This window comes from Ceratotherium simum, chromosome 25 (genome assembly GCF_057802395.1).
Source record: "Ceratotherium simum simum isolate JZ-2026a chromosome 25, ASM5780239v1, whole genome shotgun sequence".
Classification (NCBI taxonomy): domain Eukaryota; kingdom Metazoa; phylum Chordata; class Mammalia; order Perissodactyla; family Rhinocerotidae; genus Ceratotherium; species Ceratotherium simum.
Genome location: NC_141924.1, coordinates 25,928,134 through 25,942,230, shown reverse-complemented (window position 1 = coordinate 25,942,230; position 14,097 = coordinate 25,928,134). Strand labels below are relative to the sequence as shown.

The 14,097-nt window shown below is 39.6% G+C and overlaps 1 protein-coding gene across 6 annotated transcripts in view; it reads left to right on the top strand.

Moving 5' to 3' along the window:
- Positions 1-14,097, top strand: part of CFAP54 (cilia and flagella associated protein 54) — a 289,887-nt gene that overhangs the window by 170,953 nt on the left and 104,837 nt on the right. For all 6 annotated transcript variants that reach the window (XM_087449073.1, XM_087449072.1, XM_014780106.2 and 3 more), the window contains 2 exons: positions 5,582-5,704; positions 10,289-10,342. In XM_087449073.1, coding sequence (XP_087305199.1) covers positions 5,582-5,704; positions 10,289-10,342 — 177 coding nt within the window. The remainder of the gene's footprint in view (positions 1-5,581; positions 5,705-10,288; positions 10,343-14,097) is intronic.

Sequence of the window (14,097 nt, the reverse complement as noted above, 5' to 3'; positions counted from 1 at the left end):
ATATAAATTTTAGGATTCTTTGTTCTATTTCTGTGAAAAATGTTGTTGGAACTTTGATAGGGATTGCACTGAATCTATAGATGGCTTTAGGAAGTATGGACATCTTAACTATGTTAATTCTTCCAATCCAAGAGCACAGAATATCTTTCCATTTCTTTGTGTCTTTTTCAATTTCTTTCAGAAATGTTTTATAGTTTTCAGTGTACAGATCTTTCACCTCTTTGGTTAAGTTTATTCCGAGGTATTTTATTCTTTTTGTTGCGATTGTAAATGGGATGGTATTCTTAATTTCTCTTTCTGCTACTTCGTTGTTAGTGTACAGAAATGCAACTGATTTTTTATGTTGATTTTGTATCCTGCAACTTTACCATATTCGTTTATTACTTCTAAAAGTTTTCTGGTGGATTCTTTAGGGTTTCCTATATATAAAATCATGTCATCTGCAAATAGTGACAGTTTTACTTCTTCCTTTCCAATTTGGATCCCTTCTATTTCTTTCTCTTGCCTGATTGCTCTGGCTAGGACTTCCAGTACTATGTTAAATAGGAGTGGTGACAGTGGGCATCCTTGTCTGGTTCCTGTTCTTAGAGGGATAGCTTTCAGTTTTTCACCATTGAGGATGATATTAGCTGTGGGTTTGTCATATATGGTCTTTATTATGTTGAGGTACTTTCCTTCTATACCCATTTTATTCAGAGTTTTTATCATAAATGGATGCTGTATCTTGTCAAATGCTTTTTCTGCATCTATTGAGATGATCATGTGATTTTTATTCTTCATTTAATTAATGTGGTGTATTACGTTGATTGATTTGCGAATGTTAAACCATCCCTGCATCCCTGGAATAAATCCCACTTGATCATGGTGTATAATCTTTTTAACGTATTGTTGTATGCGATTTGCTACTATTTTGTTGAGGATTTTTGCATCGATGTTCATCAGTGATATTGGCCTGTAATTTTCTTTTTTTGTGTTGTCTTTGGCTGGTTTTGGTATCAGGGTAATGTCAACTTTGTAGAATGAGTTAGGGAGCTTCCCCCCCTCCTCAATTTTTTGGAAGAGTTTGAGAAGGATAGGTATTAAGTCTTCTTTGAATGTTTGGTAGAATTCACCAGGGAAACCGTCTGGTCCTGGACTTTTATTTTTGGGGAGGTTTGTGATTACTGTTTCGATCTCCTTACTGGTGCTTGGTCTATTCAAATTCTCTACTTCTTGATCCAGTTTTGGAAGGTTGTATGATTCTAAGAATTTATCCATTTCTTCCAGATTGTCGAATTGGTTGGCTTATAGCTTTTCATAGTATTCTCTTATAATCTTTTGTATTTCTGAGGTGTCTGTTGTAACCTCTCCTCTTTCATTTTTGATTTTACTTATTTGTGCTTTCTCTCTTTTTTTCTTGGTGAGTCTAGCTAAAGGTTTGTCAATTTTGTTGATCTTTTCAAAGAACCAACTCTTGGTTTTATTAATTTTTTCTATTGTTTTTTCGGTCTCTATTTCATTTATTTCTGCTCTGATTTTTATTATTTCCCTTCTACTGATTTTGGGCTTGGTTTGTTCTTCTTTTTCCAGTTCCTTTAGGTGCATTGTTAGATTGTTTATTTGAGATTTTTCTTGTTTGTTGAGATAGGCCTGTATTGCTATAAACTTCCCTCTTAGAACTGCTTTTGCCATATCCCATAAATTCTGGCATGTCGTATTTTCATTTTCATTTGTCTCCAGGTATTCTTTGATTTCTTCTTTGATTTTTTCGTTAACCCAGTCGTTGTTCAGTAGCATTTTGTTTAATCTCCATGTATTTGTGGCTTCTCTGATTTTCTTCCTATAGTTGATTTCTTGTTTCATACTGCTGTGGTCAGAAAAGATGCTTGGTATTATTTCAATCTTCTTAAATTTATGGAGACTAGTTTTGTGACCTAATATGTGATCAATCCTGGAGAATGTTCCATGTGCATTTGAAAAGAACGTGTATTCTTCGGTTTTTGGATGGAATGCTCTCTCTATATATACTAGGTCCATCTGTTCTAGTGTGTCGTTTAAGGCCAATGTTTCCTTATTGATCTTCTGTTTGGATGATCTATCCGTTGGTGTAAGTGGAGTGTTCAAGTCCCCTACTATTGTTGTGTTACTGTCTATTTCTGTTTTTATGTCTGTTAATAATTGCTTTATATATTTAGGTGCACCTACATTGGGTGCATAGATATTTACAAGTGTTATATCCTCTTCTTGGATTGTTCCCTTGATCATTATGTAATGCCCTTCTTTGTCTCTTTTTACAGTTTTTGTTTTAAAGTCTATTTTGTCTGATATGAGTACTGCTACCCCAGCTTTCTTTTCATTGCCATTTGCGTGGAGTATCTTTTTCCATCCCTTCACTTTCAGTTTGTGAGTGTCTTTAGGTCTGAAGTGTGTCTCCTGTATGCAGCATATATATGGGTCTTGTTTTTTTATCCAGTCAGCCACCCTATGCCTTTTAATTGGAGCATTTAGTCCATTGATGTTTAAAGTAGCTATTGATAAGTATGTACTTCCTACCATTTTTAAACTTTTTTTTTTTCTCAGTGTTTTAGTAGTCCTTCTCTGTTCCTTTCTTCTTCTATACAGAATTGATGGTCACTTTAGTTTGACCTCTGTCTGAAAGCTGTACTCTTTAACTCCCCTCCTCCCTCCTTTTATGTTTTTGATATCATATCTAACCTCTTTTTAGTGCATTTGTATCCATTACATTCTTATCATGGAAATAGATAATTTTTCCTATTTGTGGTCTTCTCTTTTCCCCTTAAATCAGTCCCTTTAACATTTTTTGTAGCACTGGTTTCTTGGTGACAAACTCCTTTAATTTTTGCTTGTCTGGGAAATTTTTGATCTCTCCTTCCATTTTGAATGATAGCCTTGCTGGGTAGAGTATTCTTGGCTGTAAGTTTTTTCCTTTTAGCACTTTAAATATATCGTGCCATTCTCTTCTAGCCTGTAAGGTTTCTGCTGAGAAGTCAGCTGATAGCCATATGGGGTTTCCTTTGTATGTAACTTGACATTCTCTTGCGGCTTTTAGGATTCTCTTTATCTTTAATTCTAGACATTTTGATTATGATGTGTCTTGGTGTTGGCCTCTTTGAGTTTATCTTGTTTGGGGCTCTCTGTGCTTCCTGTACCTGGATGTCTGTTTCCTTCCTTAGGTTAGGGAAGTTTTCATCTACTATTTCTTGAAATAGATTCTCTGCCCCCTTGTCTCGCTCTACTCCTTCTGGGACACCTATAACACGGATGTTAGTGCGCTTGATGTTGTCCCAGAGGTCCCTTAGACTGCCCTCACTCTTTTTAATTCTTTTCTCTTTTACCTGTTCACCTTGGGTAATTTCTTCTAGTCTTTCGTCCAGCTCACAGATCTGTTCTTCTGTATCCTCTACTCTGCTTTTGAGTCCCTCTAATGAATTTTTCATTTCCAGTATTGTATTCTTCATTTCTGATTGGTTCTTTTTTATATCTTCCATTTCTTTGTTGACATTCTCACTGAGTTCATCTATTCTTCTCCCCAGATCAGTGAGCATCATTAACACCCTTACTTTGAACTCTCTGTCACGTAGGTTGCTCATTTCTGTTTCACTTAGTTCATTTTCTGGGGTTTTGTCCTATTCCCTTACTTGGAATGTATTCTTTTGCCTCCTCTTTTTGCCTCTTTTCCTGTGCTTTTGTCTACGTATTAGGTAGGTCAGCTACGTCTCCTGCTCTTGGATAGGTGACCTTATGTAAGTGATGCATTAGGAGGCTTCCAGTGTGCTTCCCTCAGTTCTTGATGTTCCAGGGGGTGACCCCTATGTGGGCTACGTGTGTCCTTCTGTTGTGGCCTGTTTGTTCTCCCTGTAGGCGCCCAGGGAGGCTGAGTTATGCTCCTGGCCAGCTGTTGTAATGCTCTGCTGCTTGTAGTTGTTGTGGGCCCTTCAGTCTCTTTATCACGTGTGGGGAGCCCCAGCACAGTTGGCTGCAAGTTCTAATACCACATTTGTGTTGCAGTATTTCTTTTAAGTGAGTAGGCCCCCAGCATGGCAGGTTGTTAGGCTCAGGGCCTTACAATTGCTGTAAGCCTCTAGCCTATTAGGTCTCTTGTCAGCTCTCTGAGGATTGCAGCTGGGTGGGGCTGGCCTCAGGCACAGGAGCACCCAATTGTTTCAGGCTTTGGAAGGTGGGGCAACCCCCTATGTGGGTCTTTGAGAAGCACAAGTCTTCTGCAGCTGAGAAGCCCTGCCACCCACAGGTCCACACACACAGTCAACACAGTTCTGCCCCATGTGCGCGCCCCGTCCTCCCCAAGTGGACCCAGTCTCTCCATGGTGGGAGCCCCACACTCTCCACCCGCTCCTTGTGCACACCCTGCCCCGCTAAAGTTGGCTCAGTTGCCAGGCTGCAGAGAATCCAGTCAACAATGTATGCAGGCCCACAAGTTGCCTGAGGGCTTGTTGTTGGGTGGGGCCAGTCTCTAGGGTGGGCTGCCTGCCCTGGCTGAGCTGGATTAAATCGGTGCTCTAGCGGGTGGAGCAGACCTGGGCTAGCAGGCCTCAGGGAGAACTCCAATGGCGTCTGTGTCAGCACACCCACACCAGGCCACAACAATGGCCACCGTCAATGTCCCAGTCCCTGGAGAGGTCTCACCCCTCACCGAGATGCACTCAGGGCCTATGAGGTGAGTCTCTTTTCACCACAGCACTGTGCACCTTTCTTTCTGGTGATTTTAGGATGCTTTCTGAAACGGGTGAGTTTGCATGTGGGCCCTTTAAGAGCCGGTTTTAGTTTCTTTGTGAACCGGGTTTTCTGGGGTTACTCCCCAATGTTTTAGTAGCAGCAAAGTCAGATATTATGCCGCTGGTGTCGATTGTGCTGGGTCCACAATATGCCCACAGCGGGGGCGCTCCCCGGCTCAGGGCCCCGCGCCTCCAGGGAGGCTGCGTACCTGTGAGCTGCTCCCGGCGGCCGTGAAGCTGGCGGCTTGTGAAGGCAGCGTTTTTCCTCTCCAGAAGGGAGTCTCTGCCTCTTCCACCTCAGTTAGGATTGTCCGTTGTTGCAGGGGTTCCTCTTATCCAGTTTTCAGTTCTGTCTCAGGGATAATTTTTCCACGAGTAGTTGTAAATTGGCTGTGTCCACGGGAGGAGGTGAGTTCCGAGTCTGCCTACGCCGCCATCTTGACTTCCCCCTGAATTTTTAAATACCTGTTTTGTTTTTCTTTTAAACCATAGTTCACCATGGGAACAAAAGATAAATTCAGTTATTTTTTTTAAACTCTTGCATGCCTCTCATATTTTTATGCGGTTGTCTCTGATGAAGTAAGCCACATCTGATAAACACCTATTGTTGTGAACAATCGCCTGCTGTTGTTTTTTAGCTTCTTGGTCCATCGCACATGTAAACTGGCTTACACACAAACACGTGTATCCCCATCTACCTGTATTTACTAAACATTAATTTATAATGCCTTACCAACATTAAGCAGAAATTTTGGGTCTCAGAAAGTTGATGATTTTTCTCTAAAATTTTGATTTTGTAAGTAAAAAAAATTGTTTAATTTAAAATGTTATTTTTTTTTCCTTTAAAGATAGAAGTCCTCATAGATTTAGGATTCTTTTCTGAAGCCTTTCATGAGATATCTCAGATTTTTAATGGAAAAAACATGTCTTCCTCAATTCCCACTGGCAGTAAAGCTACTGGAAAAATGAAGGTAAGTCTGTTGATTTGACTCAAAGCCATTTCTTTAAATTTTGAAGGCTACATTCCTAGAATCTAGGGAATGTGTCCACAAAAGTGTATTTATAAGACTCTGGTACTGCAGACCTCATTGTTAAGCCTGGTTATAGCTAACATCGAGCTTTTACAAGGCTTCATTTCCTTTCATTTGAAATGGAAGGGTGTCTCGGGGGGAGTGTGGTCTTAGAGTAGATTTTTGCAATGAAATTCTGGCTCTATGCTGTAGTTATCATGCGTATTCTCAGTAGACACATTCATCAGCCACTACCTCTCAGACTTTTGAGTCCAATCTTATAATTTTGGTTAATGTTCTTTTTCAAAACAGTCTCTCCTGTTTCATTTGGATATTTTTGATTTATATACTATATACTAAAGAGTTAAGCATGTGTTGTTCAAATTTCTTCTGATTTCTGTGAGGAGAGAATGTTCCTCTATTTTGCCTAGTCTTTTTTGACTTTGGGAGATAGTTTTACCTGGCTTGCTTAATTTGGCTTGCTTAATTTGTATTTGTAAATTGGATAACTGAAGCATCCTTGAAAATGAATACTGGCGTTTATATTTAAATCAGAGTGAGCTGTTATTTTTCTCTGCTTTGGTTTCGTGGTGACCTGGGAATCCCTGGGCGATCTTGCTTTAGGCAGATGCTTGACCCTCGTATGCCAGCAATAAAGGAAAGAGGAGGAGGTAACAAGTCAGCTTCCTGAGGGAGACCATATGTGTGAGGAGTGAGACTGACAGACACAGTACGTTCTGGAGGGATTCAGATTTGGAGGACCTAAAAGAAACTGGGGAAGAGGCTAGAGGTCTTGAACATTGCTCGCATAAGCTGACATTATATTTACATATAATACATTTATAACTTCAGTGTATTCTCCCAAAATGTAGCTGCTTATTTCTTATACTGACTGCTACAGCGTTATAGTTTATTGTAATAGGGTAAGTGTGAGGTTATCTACAGAAAATCCTAAGCGGGGCATTCAGTAGGCAATAGGATATGTGTGTGTGTGTGTGTGTGTGTGTGTGTGTGTGTCTATATGTATATACATCTATATCTATCTATCTATCTAGAGAGAAGTCAGTCAGTTTCTGTGACATGAACTAATCTTCTTACCTGGGTTAAATTAGCATATTTTCTTGCTTGCTTCTCAGTCAGCAGCCTTTCCCTATTGTAAATGGTTTGCATTTTGTTATTAAAGTTATATTTAATTCATTTAAAAATATTTATTGAGTGCTCACTGAATACAGGCACTATTCTAGGCATGGGGATAGAACAGTAAAAAGATAAATGGAGTTATTGCCTTCCTGGAGGCATGTTACCATTGGACAGTCCAGTGAGGAAGACAAACAATAACATATTAAGCAGATAAATGTGTCAGGTGGTAAGGTGCTATGAGGGACAATCAAGCTGAGTTGAGGGGACAGAGAATGACCAGAGCAATGGGTGGCTGTTTTATTCAGGGTGGCTTGGGAAGTCTCTCTAATAAGGCAGTTTTGAGGGAAAAGATTTCAGGGAACAATCTCCCAAATAGGAGGAAGTTCAAGGGCAAAGGCCCTGAGGGAGTGTCTGCAAAATGTGGTTGAGGGAAACCGAGGCGGCCAAGTGAGGCCGGAATAGAGGAAGAGGAGGAGAAGAGGTGGGACCCAGGAGCTAGGTCAGGTAGGACCTCGCAGAGCTGGGTGAGGACTAGAGTTTACTAGTGAACTAAATGAGGTGGAAAACCTTGTAGCGTTTTGAGCAGAGGAGTGACAGGATAGGCGTTAAATTTCGAAGGAGCACTTTACTTGTTGTTTGGGGAATAGACTGTGGATGAGCATGGGTATAAATAGGGAGACCAGTTACCAGTTATTTGCAAAGGCCTTTGCAAATAATCTGAATGAGACGTGACAATGGTTGGGATAATAGTGGTGGAAGGAGTGAAAAGTGGTCAAATTCTGGATATATTGCAAAGGTAGAGCTGACGATGATCGTTTGCAAATAGATCACCCATTTGCTGATGATGGTTCGGATATGGGATGTAAGAGAAAGGAGTCAAGCATGACTGCAGAGTGTTGAACATGAGCAACTGGTAGGAAGAAGTTTTTATTAACTGAGATGGGGAATACTGCTCCGGGCAGGGGTGGAACATGTTAAGTCCGAGATCCCTGGTAGACATAGAGGTAGAGATGTAGTGTAGGTGACTGCAGAGAGTATATGATGGGAATTTAAGGGAGAGGTTGGGGCAAATTTGGGAGGGTAAATTTGGGAGCATTAGTGTAGAGATTTAAAATCATGAAACTGGGTGCGGCCTGGTGGCGCAGCAGTTAAGTTCACAAGCTCTGCTTCAGCGGCCTGGGGTTTGCCGGTTCGGATCCTGGGCGCAGACCTACTCACTGCTCATCAAGCCATGCTGTGGTGGCGTCCCATATAGAAGAGCTACAACTCTACCACTATGATATACAACTATGTACTGGGGCTTTGGAGAGAAAACAGAAAAAGAGGAAGATTGGCAACAGATGTTAGGCCAGGGCCAATCTTCCTCAAAAAGCAAAAAAAGTTTAAAATCCTGAAACTGAATGAAATCAGCTGGTGACCAAGGCAGATAGAGAAAAGTGGAAGTCAGAGGACTGAACCTTAGGGTCATCCACACGTAGAGTCCAGGAAGATGAGAAGGAAAGAGAAGCCAATTGGATAGAATGAGAAACAAGAGAGAGTTTTCAATGCTCACTGCTTTCACCAAAAAACAAACAAACAAACAGTCTGAAACTAATTTTTACAGGTAAATGCCAAACTTCATTTTTATCAACTAGTTTTCATAAGACAGAAGTGTGGGTAAACTGTCTCCCAATGGATTATAACTTTAAATTTTGTATTCTCAAAGTTAATTTGCAGCTTTCCAGCTTCTATTGGGAATTTAAAAAGTGTAATTAAAAGGGGAAATGCCTTCAGGGTTTATAATTAAAATAGGTGCCAATGTTATTAGGTTGCAGGCTAGTTATTTACAGAAAGGATTAATGAATTAGATTTTAGTTGTAAAAGAAATAACTGAAAAAGTCTTACAGATGACTATTAGACTTTTCACAGGCTTTTAAAAACATTCTATCTTTCCAATGGGGATTCTGCCCTCATCTCCAAATCTAAAGTCCCATCAACTGTCTTCAGATTATATCACCAAAGTTCTCCCCCCTGATTCAGTTACTCACTTTTCGGTGTATTCTAGGAGATAAAGAATATTTTCAAAAAAGGAAATTTAAAAAAATTTTTTAACACTTGCCAATACTTTCTTCCAATAAGAGATATATGTGATGTCTTGGTTTAGGGGTCCCTCAAAAGCAGATCCTGAGATAAGGATTTGGGAGCAAGTAGTGTACTTGGGAGGTGACTCCAGGAGGAATGGTGAGCCAGTGGGAAAGTCAGATAGTGAAGGGAGGAAGACCATTCCAGAGAGCATTAAGAGGTCACTGCCGTGGACAACCAGGGCCTTCAGAGGGAGTGGGTGGAGGAATCTCTTGTCCCTCATTGGTTCGGGTTGCTCTCTGAACTTCCAGCCTCTCCTGGACACTCTTGTGGCCACAGAATGCCCTCAAGCAAAGAGGTACATGTCCTTGAAGTAGGATACCGTCCATACGTGAATGACCTTTCCACGGAAGCTGCTGGTGACCCCCAGGTGACCAAGGGGATATGGAAGGGGCATCCGTATTGACTTCTACAAATGAGTACCTTTTAAAAAGGCCTTCTGTAGCAAGAGGAATGCACGCTACAGGACAATACAACAATCTCCTGTGGCAAATAAATGGAATGTTTCCTAAAGCAACCTTATATTTAGAGGCAAATCTGTTAACAGATAATTCACAAAAAAAGGAAAATAACCACAAAAAGAGTCATTCCAAAGAGTAATACAATTTTACCTCAAACTGGCAAAGATGTTTTCCAGTGCTAATACCCAGTGCTGTTAAAAGTGCAGTAATCCTGGCATTTTCATACAACGTGGATGGAAGTGTAACCTGAGCCAGCCCCTTTAAGTTCTCTCAATATATTCTTATTTTCTGACGCAGCAATTCTGCTTCCAGGAATCCATCCAGAGGCGATAATCAGAAATACAGACAGAATAGCCAGCAATGTTATTTAAACTAGGAAGGGAGCGGTGACGATGGGAAGTGGGCCTCTTGGATGTCAAACAAGAGGAAAGAGGTTAAGTTATTATGCTACATTCATAGGATAGAACATGACCTAGCCATTAGACTGAGGTTTACAAAGAACTTAAATGGAGTGGAAAATAATTATGACTCTTTAGGAATGTTAAGTGAAAAGGAATACGAATCCAGATATAAAATTTAAAAATATATCGAAAAGAAATCAGTAGTAAAGACATCAAAATATTAACATTGACAACCTAAAAAAGTCGGTTTAAATATGGTTTTTACTTTCTTCTTTATACCAAACTTCTCTTTTCTGACTAGAGCTTGTATTACTTTTACAATAAAAATGATATTTAAAATACTTTTTGAACACATTCACAATTTCATTTAAAGGAATACTCAATACTCTTGTGTCTAATGTTAATGTTTTGTGTATTGACAGATGTTTCAATCATTTGACTCAGGAAAACCTCTTACTAGTAAAGAAAATATACAGGTAAGGATAATAATATTTTATAAACGTTGGATATTTAGTGTGGATAATTTTTGAGTCATTTCAATCTATTTGCTAGGTATAATCTTTGCTTTTGAAAATCTGCCATGTAACATGCTCTTCTATTTCTAATAATGGGTTTTTATCTCAAAATGCTGAGGCCAGAGATAGGATTGGAGCCAAACTGATCTGGTTTTCAGATTGCGCAAATATCAGTTACTGCTCCTAAAGTTTTCAATTACACATCTTTATTCAGCCATGTTAAGTGTCTAACTTTAACATTTATTTTGATTACCTAGATGATAACTTTGTAAGAAAAGGATTGTGTATATTTTGTGATAGCACACTTGTTCAATACTGCTTTTACTCATATCCTTTTCCCCAGTCTGAGATTGCCTCTCCGCCAATGTTTGGAAGGTTTTCTTTTGTTTTTTAAAACCTTTTATTGAGACATAATTGACATATAACATTGTGTAAGTTTAACATGTGTACAATGTATTGATTTGATACATATATATATTGCAATAATATTATCATCATAGCATTAGCCAATGGAAGGTTTTCCTATGACATTTTCATAAGCAACTCCTCTAACTTTCCCAATATTTTCTACAAAGAGAGGACTCGACTGCTCACCTCAATCCATTTGTTCTTGTCTATATTGAATGATTGGGATTTAAGCTTTTGATGACCTAATAGCATTTAAATATCTTGAAATCATTTTAAAAAATCTTAGGAGTGTCAACAGTCTGTCCACTAGAAAGTATTAGAGCAGAAGACTGGTGGTTCAACTTATGGGTGGGTGAGGGGTTCATATAACCAGGTGACAATTAATGCATATAGACAGATACACATAGTTCTTATTATTTAAAATGCTAGGAAACAGCATTCTGTTTCATTAAGTAAGGTATTTATTTTTTTAAAATAATTTTGAGAGACATTTCCTCAAAATTGCTTTATTTTTGTCTTCCATAATTTTCATAGGAATATATCCACCATCTATTAAATGTAGTTTTATTATGTTTCTATTATTGTTCATTTTATTCCACAAACTTCACTTTTAATTATGCTTCAGACAATTCATTGTGTTTGCCTTAAAATTTGTTTTAATTTATAAGCAAGTTGCTTGAAATAAAAGAACTGTTGTTAGAAAGATACAAACACATGTTCATACTTCATTTCAGTGTCCAAGACGTTGGGATGTTTAAGAATATTTATTTCTTACTGGTCATAAATGCCAGGGCCTCCTAAGAACACTTCTTTAAGGAGAGATTTTGGGTATAGAAGGAATGCCTGCCTGCCTGATCATTTCTTTTTAAACAAAAAGACAGTGACAGTATAATGGAAAATCAGTTTCTATTAGCCAATTAATTTAAAACAGAACTTTTGGTCTGCTTAAGACTCTTCAGATTACGCTTTATATTTTCTGTACAGAGGGAGAGAAAGGAGTGTTAAATAGCATTACTAATTAATCTTCTTTTGATCCTCAAGTGTTTGTGTATAATTGTCAAGGCTCATTAAATCACTGTGGAAAGAAAAGAGAAGAGGAACTTTCCCTTCTCCCCCATCCCCCAACCACCCTGCAGTTTCTTCTCTAGATGGGGAATGTCAGCCATCTTCCTAGTACAGCCGTCTGTTACCAACACAGTCTCAGTGCTGCTCTATATCTGGCTCTTCTGCATGTATCGATTTCCACCCTTCAGATGAGATTAAGAAAAGAGAATGAACAATAGCAACAGACCTCCCCACTGCCAACTTTGCCTCAAACTCTCCCAAACAATGAGATTTTTCTTTTTTAGTTCACCTAAGGCAAACAGTTTCCTTCTTTTCTAGAATACATAGCCCCAACATCTGCCTTTTATATTAATTCAACAAATATTAAATAAGAGCCCATCATGTGTAAGGCACTATTCTGGTGCTGTCAAATAAATACATCAGTCAATCAACAGTACACACAAATTCCAAGCCCTCAGGGAAGACTAGTAATAAACATGATATATAAGTAAACATTATAAGTAAATTATATGGTATGTTAGAAGGTGTACCATGCTATGGGGAAAATAAACCCAGCAGCGTGTAAAGGCGATTAGAAGCATGGGGCAAGGTTAGGGGTTGTAATTTTAAATGGGATGGTCACGTTATTCCTCACTGAGGTGATGTTTGTGAACAGACCTGAAAAAGGTAAAGGCGCAAATCATATGCAATCTGGAGAAAGAATAGTCTAGGAAGAGGGTACAGTGAGTGCAAAGACCCTGGGGCAGGATTCCCTAGCTTGGTGAGGGGCATTGTGGCTAGTGTGGCTAGAATTGTGTGAAAGATAGGAGAGCATAGGAGATGAGGTCAGTGAGGTAACAGGCAGCCAGTTTGAGAAGGGCTTTCTAGGGCCTTTGTAGCTTAGGTTCTTACTCTGAAAAAAATGGGGAGCCACTGGAGGGTTTAGAGCAGAGGTGGCCTAATCTACTTATGTTTTAAAGGGATCACTTTAGCTAATCTGTTGAGCCTGCTGTGTGCTGGGTACTATTCCAGTGCTGTCAATCAGACACATCCGTCAATCAACAATACAGACAAATTCCCAGCCCTCATGGAGCCTATATTTTAGTGTTTTGTGTGTGTGTGTGTGTGTGTGTGTGTGTGTGGTTGGGGAGACTACGAATTCAGTTTTGGACATGTTGAGTTTGAAGTATCTGTTAGACATCTAAGTGGAGGAATTGGGTCAGAAGTTGATGATATGAGTCTTGAGTTCAGAAAAGAGATTGGAGCTGGACAGGAAAATTTGGGATTCTGTCAGCCTTTAGATGAAATTAAAACTGTGAGACTGATTAAGATCATCTGAGGAGAGAGAGTGAGGAGAGAGAAGAGAATGGAGCCCTGGGACACTCCAATGTTAAGAGATACAGGGGAAGAGGAGGAACCAGCAAAGGAGACTGAAAAGGAGTGGCCAGTAGGATTGGAAAAACCCAAGGGAATGTGGTGGCTTGAAAGCCAAGTGAAGAAGCATTGTCAGAAGAGAGAATGATTAATAGTGACAAATTTTGCTGATGAATCAAGTACCATAATTCACTGAGTCTTAAACATGCATTTTTTCTCACATTTAACAGCTCTCCAATTAGAATGTATTTTACAGTTGAGGACATGTGACAGTTTAATTGGCATATAGAATAATGGTGTCTTAGATTAAAAGTAACATGGCACATGAGGACTGAGAATTGAACATTGGATTTAGCCCAGTCTAGGCCATTGGTGACCTTGACCAAAGGGTTTCAATGTAGGGGTAGAGCGGGTTTAGAAGCAAAGGAAAGGAGAGAAATTGGAATATTGACAACTCTTTAGGGCATTGCTGTAAAAGGGAGCAAGAATTGCAGTAGTAGCTGGAGAGGGAAGTCAGGGAATGGAGAGTTTTTGGTTTTTTGAGATGAAGGGGAAGATAGCATGGCTGTGTGCTGATGGGAATGTCTCTGTAGAAAGGGAACATTTACGATGCAGGAGAGAATGGCTGACTAGACCAGTGGGGGCAGGATTGATGGCCTAAGTGGCAGGAAGGAAGGCAGAGCGGTGGGGCAGATGCTTGGGTGGATGGGAGAGATGGAGCTGTGGGGTCTGTGGACACTACTTTGCTTCAGTTTTCTCCATTAAGTAGAGGAAGCAAGGTCATTAGCTGGGAGGGGCACTGAGGAGGAAGGGTTAGACTTTAGAAATGAGAAGGGCATGAAATGGTTGTTGAGGAAAGAGGAAGAGTGAATGGACCAGGAACATGTAGG